Genomic DNA, 11,777 nt, shown 5'->3' with positions numbered 1-11,777 from the left:
AAATGTCACTAATGCATGTCTGAAAAGAAAGAGATAATTTGTTGTAATGAATCTTTAGCCTAATATTTGACAATTACATGGAGCCATTGTTCATGCAAATGTTTTTATTATGACAGTCAAAGTGAAGAAAACAGATAAACTCAAGTTCCAGGGACTGTTTGTGTTAAACTGTCATCAGTGATATCTGATTAACAGCTGCTGTCCGTGGTGCTGAATCCATGTTAACTTATGGTATTTTTTTTTATTAATAAAGTTTCCAGGCAAATCCAGTTAAATGTGAGTAAGATCTATATGCTCCTAAAAAGTGGTTAATATTTCTTACAACTGATAAAATGTCAAAAAATCAAAGTATGAGTTGTATTTCATTTCCAGGAGTTCATTGCATGTGCTAGAGAACCTCGATGTTCAGTTTACTAATGCTCTCTAGTTTATGTTTTAAACAATGTAGATCAAAACCTCAGTGTTATTTATTCTTAGAACATGAAATATGTATGAGCTCTCCGTATCAGACACTGTATCCTCCAGTAGGTGGCACTCTTTCGGTGTGATTAATGTGATATTCAGTCAATGGTGATGGTGGGAGGAGCCAGTAAAGTCATGCTCACTGTAAAAAAGGGTAAGAAACATGTTTCATTTTTCATCAAGATCATTTTATTGTTTGCAGAAACAATTTATATGCAAATATATGCATATGTGAAACATATATGAAACAGTACACGCACCTGACAGTGCAATTTTCTCTGACTCTACCACTGTCAGTTGAATTCATTCACTCACAGCAGAAATCGCAGATCATCACAAACGACCCTGTCATTCACCCAGTCAAACAGAGAGTTGTTCTTTGGAAATGTTTTTTTGTGTTACGTGATAGACAGGACATTTATCTTTCCAATTCAAAGCCAAAAAAACAGATAAAGATTCAGGGTTTCAGTTTCGTTTGATTGTGAAGATTAAACAGACTTATTCAGGAAAACCACAGTGAGACTGAACAGAAACATAAGTAACACATTGTGAGTAGAAGACAAAGACTAAGCTGCACATTCAATAATTCATCCTGCATATAATTAAATTGTTGAATTAAGACTGTTTTATTATCAAGAAACTGTCTTACTGTGTTAAAGTGAGTGACTTGTAAAGGTCTCAATGCTTTGTCTTTGCAGGGTTCTATCTAGTGTGAACTGCTTCTGTGCCTGTGGTTTTCTTTTGCTCATGCAGTTAAATCATTCGGGTCAAACCAAGAAGACCTTCAGCCACCTACAGATGTGGATGGGATAAGAACAGAAAACTAGTTTCCATAGACATACATTTTCCACTCCATAAAAAGATGATGTGACTCTGTGTACTATATGAAAAATTAAAACGTTTTTATAATATATATCTTAATTCTTCCTCCAAAATGTTTTATTAAGGTCAAATGAAATACATAATAAAGGTCAGGAGGCTTATGTTTAGTTGTTACAACATGACAGGTGTTGGAAACTCAGAAGCGAAGACCAGGAGACTCTCTGGTATCTCCAGCAGGCTTCTTTATTGAGAACGTGCTGTGTGGTGCTGCAGTCATCAAAAGTCTAACTAAGGCAGCCATTATCCATACTGACCTTACACCCAGGGTTAAACAGAAGTGAGAAAACATACCCCAAAACAGGCAAACAGACCTAATTTACATCAAATGGTCCAAAGCCTTGTGAGCACCAGCTTGCCTAGACCTTGTAGATAACATTATCTCCAGATGTTTTAAGCAGCACCTGGTCATGAGAACTAGAGACATGTAAACATTCACACATAGTTTGAATCTCAGTAGGAAGATCAGAGACTGCAGAACCCCCTCACTGGAAACTTATACCTTAAACTTCCTGTAGCTTTTGGACCATTGTTTTACATTGAAACTCAACTCTGTATGATTAAAACACCTAATAAAACCACCCCAGTAACAGTGGGACTAATAATGCATTGTATTTGTGACCCTGTGTATCTCATCACACATGGTCAATTCTTGCTTGTGAATCCCTCAAAACATATTTACAAACTCAAGCAACACTGCTAAATAACTCAGTGTCGGACACTGTATGTCACTCTTTCAGTGTGATTAATGTGATATTCAGTCAGTGGTGATGGTGGGAGGAGCCTGTAAAGCTGCTCATTACTGATAACGACCTGAATAAAGAGGAAGTAACTAAAGCAGACAGATGTAGAGACAGAGAGATTCACACAGAGATCATTCAGCATAAAGAAGACTGAACTCAAGTCACAATGAAGATCCTCCTCATCTTCTTCACTTTCTACCTGATCTCAGGTCAGAGCTTTTCTCTTTCATCACTGCAGTAATGATGCTGTTTTCTGTTCATCAGCTTTCTGATCACATTATCAATCTGATTGACAGATGCAGTGAGATGCTTTAGCGTCACTGGATATTCTGGAGGAAGCGTGCTTGTTGATTCTGGGAAACTTTGGTTTAGTGCAAATGTTAAATATATGGCCAAATTACCTGAGTGGAGAACAATAATAAATGATAAGAAACACGACAAATGGATAAATGATGGAAAATTCACACTGTTTCGAAACAAAAAGGGAAACCTCATGATCTTCATCAGAGATTTGAATGAACATGATGCTGGAGGATACTGGATTGGTGTTCTTTATGAGTGGGGTTTAGATATGACTTTATATGTGGAAGACGGTCAGTCATTTTCAGATGAAAATTTCTGAATAGTAGAACAACTGAACATTTTAAAGCCTTTATGAAAGTAAAATATGTTTCTCTATGTGAACGACAGATTTATATTGTAAAGTGTCAAAGGGAGAGATGGTGAATATTGGAGAAACTGCCAATTTCAGCTGTGAATATTCACAAAATCATATTAATGATGTCAAGATCATACTCAAAGAAGGAAAAGACTCAATTGAGATGATTTACAGCAGATGGAAGAAGAAAGAAAGATTCAGTATTTCTGATGACAAACAGAAAAATGTCTTTCATGTGAGGATTACTGCTGTGACACCAGATGATGGAGGAGTTTATTTGTGTGGAGTTTGGATCAACAGACACTCGTACAATTACTCCATTATTAATACTGTTCATCTGCATATTAATAGTAAGTAAAATAAATTCTCAACCAAATCGCATTTACAAAATTCTGATGTTTCAATTTGTAGCAGAATTGATTTGATGTGATATTTGTGAGGAACGTGGGCAGTTAAAGTATTATTGTCTACGTTGTATACGAAATGCAGAAATATTTTAGAAGCACAATAATTAATTTACCTGTTATTTATTTAAAGTGCCTCCAGTAGTGAGACATGAAGGAGAATCTGCTGAGATCATCTGTCCTTATGATTCAATCTATAAATCAAACACAAAGTCTCTCTGTAAGGGGAAGTGCTCCACTAGAGACAGAAATCCTCTCAGTGAGACTGTGAGAGAAGAGAAAGAGACCAAGACTGACAGACTGACTCTGAAAGATAACGTCACTGCAAGTGTCTTCACTGGGACCATCACTGGACTGACAGCAGAGGATGCTGGGAAATACTGGTGTGCAGTGACATTAGAAACAGACCTCAATTATCTTTACACTCATCTGATGGTCATCATGAACGAGGGTGAGGAAGGTTTATTCATCTGAATATGTGAAGCTACGGCTGTGAATTGATGTTCTTGTGTTTGTAATCATTTCCAGAGCTGAACTTGACTAAGTATGAAGGAGACGACGTGTCAATCCAGTGCAAACATCATGATGAAGATCAGAAAAGCTTCTGCAAAGCACATGAAGCCTCCATGTGTGTGAAGGATGGGGTTTCATTGGAGACGATCAGAGATGATCGATTCTCTTTCAGTGATGAAGCATCTACTGGAGTCTTTACTGTGAACATCACTGATCTGAGAGAAGAGGATTCTGGGATATACTGGTGTGGAGCCCACGTCATCACTAGTGTGAACCTCAATGTTAAAACAGGTATGAAAACTTTAGATAAAATGAAGATGTGTCTTTTGACAATGTTCATGATTGTTACAAAAACAATTGAAAACATCAGAACAGCTTTATTAGGGGCCATGCATCGAAGGTGCATAGGCACCTATTGTATCTGTTAGCGTTCTTCTTATTATTATTCTTCCGTTTCTTCCGCTCGAAAGTCAATGGCAGCCCATAGAACCGCTTGCAGGAAAGTTGTAAAATGTGGCACTCTGGTAGAGGATAGTGTCAATAGTAACCACAGCGAGTTTGGAGTCTCTAAGTCAAACTCTCTAGCGCCACCCCTTGTCTAAAGTTTCACTCATGTTTATGCTAATAACTTTTGAACCATAAGGCAGAAAATGAAAATAATTTTTTTCTCTGAATCCAATGAAGTCCAAAATTCAAAAGTCGTAAAGTTTAGTTTTTTGCTATTTTCAATTGTTCGTAAAACCTCTACAATGCTTTGGCATACTGACCTAACTTTGTGTGTGTCATTGCCACCTCACACAGAACACACCACATCGATTTGATAATGGTTCCACCTATTGGATGCCATGAATCCTAACATTGAAAAGTCATTCAATCATATTACTAGTAGTTTTAACTGATTTTTCAGCCATTTGTACTATAATCTTAAAATGGCTTCAATTACTCATTGCTACTTGCAGCTATATTTTTACCTTTATATTCATTCAGAAGTGTGTATATATTATTCTCTCTAGTTACAGCGTAACTGTGTGTTTGTGTTTTATTTTCAGATTTCACCTTGATGAACATGATTTGTGCTTCTTCAGCTCTAATGCTGATTGGTGGATTCTCTCTGATTATGTGTAAACTTAAGAAACCTAGATTTCTATTGTGTTATATAAAGTAAATAATAATCACTACTGACTAACCCAATCCTTAAAATAAAGGCCAAAACATTTTTTTGTGAAATGAGGGCAACCTAAAATCTCTTCAAAGGGAAGTTTGTCTCAGGTGTGTTGTGAATGTAGGGACAGATGAGACTGGTGACTGAGTAAATTATTGTGTATCATCAGTTTAATTCTCCACATTCAGACTCTAATCCTGGAGTAGATCCAATTTTCATCCTCTGACAAGACTCTCTACACCACCCAGAAAACATGAAGTTTTCAGAAGTGTGATGACTGTCATGCATGATGATACACTCATCTCTTGATGATACACTCATCTCACAGCTTACAGACCGTTGTGTTTGAATTTTTAAAAATATTTTATATAACACACAATTTATGTTTAATTAACATGGTTTCAATCAAATTTGTCAATAATTTCAGAAAGAATAATAAATAAAATCCTCTAGTAGTTTAAGTAAATGGCCCTCAAGGTTTGTGCTTAAATGCTGTTGTACAGTGACTGTGTGTTAAAGATCAACCAACATGCTCTCCAGCTTTGCGGTTTTCTTTGCTGTTCTTTGTGTCATAACCAAGAAGCCCTTCAGCCACGTGAAGGTGTGATAAAAACAGGAAACAGTTTCTTTAGTGCCAATGGACAGAGAAGTTTCCATTCCACAAAAAACAAACAAAAACATGTTTTATTGTATATAAATATAATATAGTTCAGCTGCAATTCTTTCTACAAAACCTTAATTCTAAGCATATTTACTAGAAGCCACGATGAATGTGTAACTTTATCGCATTTTTATTGCATTATAGGGAAGTAGGTATATGCTCAAAACTATTATTTTATGTAAATCATATTAACAGCAGTCATACACAAGTATGCATTATAAAATATCTGCTTTCTTTTCAAATGCTATGCCAACACCACTGCTTGGATGGTGGCAGTTGTTATTATAGAACATATTGCATATTCAAATTTGCCACAAAGACAATATACACGAGGGCCATGAGGTTTAACGCCAGTTTCGACTAATCCCTTTTGTCCTTATATGGCGATGAACGCTGCACGTCCGTTTGAATGAAAACAAAATTTGCGGGTGAATCAGAATTTGAACAGTCAGAGCAGAGAGGAAGATTTTCCATGAGTATTAACTTACACTCAGACCTGTTCTTGACACAAAGGTAGTTTGAAGCCTTGTGAAGACTTGCAATACAGATCATGAAGCATATTAACAATTTTATGGTATTTTCTTTAAGTGCACCTATTATGCCCCTTTTTACAATATGTAATATAAGTCTCAGGTGTCCCCAGAATGTGTCTGTTAAATTTCAGCTCAAAATACCCCACAGATCATGTATTATATCATTTTGAAAATGCCTATTTTGAGTGGAAGCAGAAACATTATAGCATGTCTCTTTAAATGCAAATGAGCTGCTCCTCCCTGCCCTCTTTTACAGAGTAGAGAAAGTGCCTTTACAGCGCGTAACAGCAAAAAAAAACAACAACATCTGTTTGATTTTGATTATCATGTCTATCGCGTGTGCAGCACACTCAGGACAGTGTCTCAACTAGAATACGGCAGTATCAAATCAACAGTCGTGGGTGGGGCTGGTAAACTGTGATGTCACACTTTACGGATTCTGTGATCGGCTTGCTCTGAGACGCTGCTAATGATATATGGAGATTAAAAAAAAAGGAGCAGTTGGATTTTTATCATTATAGGGTGATTGTGTACACGCACTACCAACACACATTTATGTCCTAACAACATGTGAAAGTGAATTTCGCATAATAGCACGCTACAACTCTATATTATGCTGATTGAGGCTGCCAAATATGGACGAGATTCCAGTAAGAGAATCATGGATTGGAGAAGAGATTCTTCAAAAAGATGCATTTATTGAACAGTCTTTAGGTTGTCATCTGCACCAGTTATTCTTTTACAATGATATCTGTATTAATGGTCTAAAGGAACAATAAATAAATATAATTACAACCATATTCTGAGAACCATTTACGCACTGGCATGATAATCAAACATATGCAAATAAACAATGATGCATCCTTAATATTAATAGCAGCCTAATCAATGCAAATAGGCATGATATAGTTGTGCAATGATGCATTATTAGATTGGAAATTATAACTCTGTAATAAATACAAATGACAAAGGCAAATTTTGATCAAGTTGTTTATTTTCATTGAGCTATACTTTCACTATCATCATTGTGATGTTTCTAAGCTGAAAATAAAAAAAAAATGCACTTCATTCAGATTCGTTTTTCACTCCGGCCATGATAGCAGATAGTTCATAACACAGCAAGCATTCTCCATTCTAATGTGTTTTTTAAGTGTATAATTGAAATTTTAACTTTCTACCTCCACTTGCAGTCCCCACAGAGTACCGTTACCGACATCACATTCACATTCTGACGACCCAACCTCTTGACGTAGACGCAAAGTAATCGGTTTAACGCGTTTACATGGCAGGATTTTAATTTTGCTCGGTTTATAGAAAGGTTTATCCCACCCCTCTCAAACCGATTACAATTTCATTCGGTTTGGACATTTTTATTACTTTATCGATTGGAATTAAAAACATGGCATTTCATATTCATGATACATTAATACGTTTTTTTTGTTGTTTTTTTTTTTAAATGCCCCTGGACATCAGTTTACGGGTTTGTTTCTGATGCTGTCAATGTTGTTTTTGGTTACATTAAAACATTGCAGTTAGCTCAAAAAGGTGAGGGCACATGACAGACGCTGTTTGGATGAGCATGATGCTTGTATGTTCAATGCATGGCGTGTGTTTCACTAGCTCCGTTCCCATGGACACCTCTTGTTTGACCTAATTCTGGATATTTCCAGCCAAAGACGTGTGATTAATCCATATCTAAAGCTGTGTCTACACCAAGAGAATCCATTATAATCAGTTGATGCGGTGACTGTCCACACGGGAAGTGGTGCGAGGCGACAAATCTTCTTTTCCGAATCTTGGAAACATGCCTTGTATGCCTTGAAAGTGAAACCTAAAAAAACAGCACGCTTTCGCGAGCTTCAGCAAATGCACGCAATCACAATTTACACGCTTCCCGAAACAACCCCCCACATGAAACTGAAATAATAACCGTTATTTAAGATTTTGGCCATATCGCCCATCTAAGTCATTTATCCCACACTATCAACAGGCGCGTCATGTAGGCTACACTTCTTGTACTTCGTTTGGGCACCACAAGGTGTCACTGTGGCCTCAAGCTTAGTCCTCGACTACTCTGCCTTGATTGCTTTTCCTGATGTAAATCACGCCCTCCTCATTACCCTACAGACAAAGAAATGTATAAATAAATAAATGTGGAAATATATAAATGTGGAAATAAATAATTAAATACATAAATAAATACATGTGAAAATAAATAAATGTATATAAAAAATAAATAAATGTGGAAAAAAAATCTATAAATAAGGACATGAAACTATAAATAATTATTTTTAATTTTTATTTTTGATTTTCTAACCATTACGCCACAACTTCCCAAGACCGAGACTGCATATTGAATCTAGGTGTTGACTGTGTTGTTATCATCAATAACAAACAACCTGGTTGTAATTTCTTTTTGGGTTTCCTTGCCATAACAAATGTGCTTCACAGCAGCCCCAAAAAATCTAATAGTATAAAGTCAAGTGTCAAGAGCTCAACTAAAGCAAACACTAATCACTATGATGGTAACGTCAAACAAAAAAATAAAACAACATCATCTAAATCTGTGTTAATTCCCAATAAGTGCTTTTGAAGATGTCTGACAGAAATTAAGTCAGTCTGGTTAATAATGAGTGAAGCTAGTGATTTGTTTATTTCAGTTGATTTCATCTAAGGCTGTGTCTGGAAGTCAGTTGTATGTTTGGAGAAGGTTCTTATAACAGAAAGCTGTTAGCTGGGCGTGCACTCATGAGCTCATCATGTGAGAGCACTGTGATATCTCTGTGATAGTGTTGAGAAACAGGAAGTAGAATGTCCCCCGGTGACTGATATTTGAGCTGCCTCCTCTCAACCTGCTCATCATTTTGAATTCACAATGAGCTCACAGATTACTCACACTGTGAGGATCACCGTATGAGAATGGTGTGATGTCACTGTGATCATCGCGTGATCTCACATGTTGACTGGGTGCTGCAGCATCTGAAAGAGAACGTGGCTTTTGCTGAAGCGGGCACTGCTGCAGCAGTGGGGAAAAAAACTGAAAAGGCTCCTGCGGGAGAAGTCAATGCTGCGGCAGTGGGGAAATGGCTGGAGTAATGATCTGGAGTGGCTGGAGTAATGATCTGAGTTTTACTCCAACTCCAATAACAGAGAAACCCAGTTGACACATATGCCCTTTAAAGGGTTACTCCACCCCAAAATGAAAATTTTGTCATTAACCCCTTAACTGTCACCCACAGTTTTGAACAGAGACATTATAGTGCACTATCCAAACTTAATTTTTTATAATTCATGAATGAAAATATTTTGTAACATGATTTTAATGTACCATTTACATGGTAATGCAATGTCTGATTTTAAAATGGGTTTCAAAGGATGAATTTTGAAATTTTAAGTTTTCTACTGATAAATAATTTCTTATGATTTCTAATTCGTGATAGAGAAAAAGGCAACTAAGAAGACTTTCTGTGACAAAGGTCAGAATTCATGTCATGATGTAGATTTTTTTCAGGTGCACTCTTGTCATAAACAGAGGTGTCAAATCCAGGGTCAGAAAGTAAAAGTCCTGCCATGTGTTTATTCCACCCATGAACTCAGCAGCTGATTTCACCAGAGGAGGAACCAACTCATTACTTTCAAGTCACAAGCAAGTTTCGAGTCAAATCCCAAGACCTCAATGAGTTGAGGTAATTAAGAGATAATTGAGAGACTAATTAAATGATGATTGTGCATTAGTGATGAACACCTGCTGTTACTGTGAATCACAGAGGATCAGATGTTGATGTTTTATTGGTTAAAATGATACCACCATCATGTAGATCAGTGTTTGCTTTAGTTGGGCTCTTGACCCTTGACTCCTGTGTTAGATCTCTCTGTAGCAATGCATGTGCTGTTGTAAAGCGGAGAGATCAGTGCTGTGCAGTGAGCAACTGTTAGTTGTTTTCATATGATGTCATGATATAATCATCAGGTGCTTATCTGTTTGCATCCAATATACTGTGTATATATATATATATATATATATATATGCATACACATACAACATTTTTCATTTTTTTAATTTATGTTCTGCTTTTGAATAAACAACTCTGTGAAGCCACAGTACGCAATGAATTTACTGCTGTAGTAGTTATAGAGAAAGAATTTTAAATCTAATGCATTTAAATATTTAAACTCCAGTCCTACTCAGACACACACAGACATCAAGAACCAGCGTATGAATCTCAACAATGGTGACAATCAACAAAATGCTTCATGCTGCAATGCATGCTGGGTAACACCACAGTATGAATAATTATTGTCACCACTGTTGAGGATCGTATGATAAGTGTTCATGTCTAAAAGCCTGAGCAATATAATTCTTAATTTTTTCCAATATTTAATATTACGATGGCATTTGTTTAATAGTAAATTCCTGCAGTTCTGTAACAGCTGAACGTCAGTAAATAAACCAAAGAGAGACACCTTCATGATGTTCATTCAAGTGACATAAAAGCCAAAAGTGTAAGCTCATCTGCTTCCTCAAGCTTTTAATTCAGCAATGTGCAAATGTTTGTTGCGAAGCAATATTGCAATTGCTTAAAAGCAATCTATTCTCAGTTACTAATAGGGTCAAGAGCCCAACTAAAGCAAACACTGATCTCCATGATGGTGGCATCATTTTAACCAATAAAACATCAACATCTGATCCTCTGTGATTCACAGTAACAGCAGATGTTCATCACTAATGCACAATCAACATTTAATTAGTCTCTCAATTATCTCTTAATTACCTCAACTCGTTGAGGTCTTGGGATTTGACTCGAAACTTGCTTGTGACTTGAAAGGAATGAGTTGGTTCCTCCTCTGGTGAAATCAGCTGCTGAGTTCATGGGTGGAATAAACACATGGCAGGACTTTTACTTTCTGACCCTGGATTTGACACCTCTGGTCATAAATTAATCTATTACTTTTCCAACATAATTTTTTAACAGAAAAAGTGGTAAAATACCTATTTAGGAGTCTTAGACCTTTCCAACGATATATAGTTTGTCATGATTAGATTAGGATTTAATTGTAAAATAGTGAAGTAAAGGTAGGCGTCCCACAGGGTGGACGGTGACAGTTAAGAGGTTAATCACTTACCCCCATGTTATTTTAGATGAAAATCGGGAGGCTTGTGACTATCCCATTGACTGGGGCAGTTTGCGTCCAGCGGATACTCACAAAAATGGTGCTACGGTGACGCTACAGTGCCCAATTGTTGAATAAAGTCGTTATTTTTGTTTTCTTTCTGTACAAAAAGTATTCTCGTAGATTCATAAAGTTACGGTTGATGGCAGATAGACTATTCTGATGATGTCTTTCATACTTTTTCATCTAAAAATCTTAAATTGGCAGACTGATCGGTGTATGACATCAGTTCCTTATGTTTTAGAAGCACTCTTGAGGTACTTTGAATCAAAGCAATATAGAAATCCTGGCCAGGACATGTCCGGGAAAAATGGCACATATGGTCATCCTAAGTAACCCTTTAACTGCCTTCTCCAATGACAGCCAGCATGTAGCCGATGGTTGTTTTAGACTCAACAGGTCATGTGCCTCCATTTCACTGCATTGATGTAGAAGGTGTATAGGTTCCTCTTCAATCTGGTTTCCGAGCACATCACAGTACAGAGACAGCGCTTATTAAGATAATAAATGATATTCGCTTCAATTCTGATTCTGGCAAAATATCAGTGCTGGTACTACTAGATCTTAGTGCTGCGTTTGACACTGTTGAT

General features: G+C 36.7%; 1 protein-coding gene across 1 annotated transcript; it reads left to right on the top strand.

Annotated features, from left to right (window-relative positions):
- Nucleotides 1-1,466: 1,466 nt before the first annotated feature.
- LOC131544507 (polymeric immunoglobulin receptor-like) lies at nt 1,467-7,020 on the top strand. The gene is made up of 6 exons (XM_058782789.1): nt 1,467-2,293; nt 2,381-2,677; nt 2,775-3,092; nt 3,280-3,597; nt 3,675-3,950; nt 4,709-7,020. The coding sequence occupies exons 1-6, from the start codon at nt 2,251-2,253 to the stop codon at nt 4,822-4,824; spliced, it is 1,368 nt and encodes a 455-aa protein (XP_058638772.1). The 5' UTR covers nt 1,467-2,250; the 3' UTR covers nt 4,825-7,020.
- The last annotated feature ends 4,757 nt before the right edge of the window (nt 7,021-11,777 follow it).

This window comes from Onychostoma macrolepis, chromosome 01 (assembly GCF_012432095.1).
Source record: "Onychostoma macrolepis isolate SWU-2019 chromosome 01, ASM1243209v1, whole genome shotgun sequence".
NCBI lineage: Eukaryota > Metazoa > Chordata > Actinopteri > Cypriniformes > Cyprinidae > Onychostoma > Onychostoma macrolepis.
Note: the sequence above shows the minus strand (reverse complement) of the source record. Positions and strands in the feature narration are given on the sequence as shown.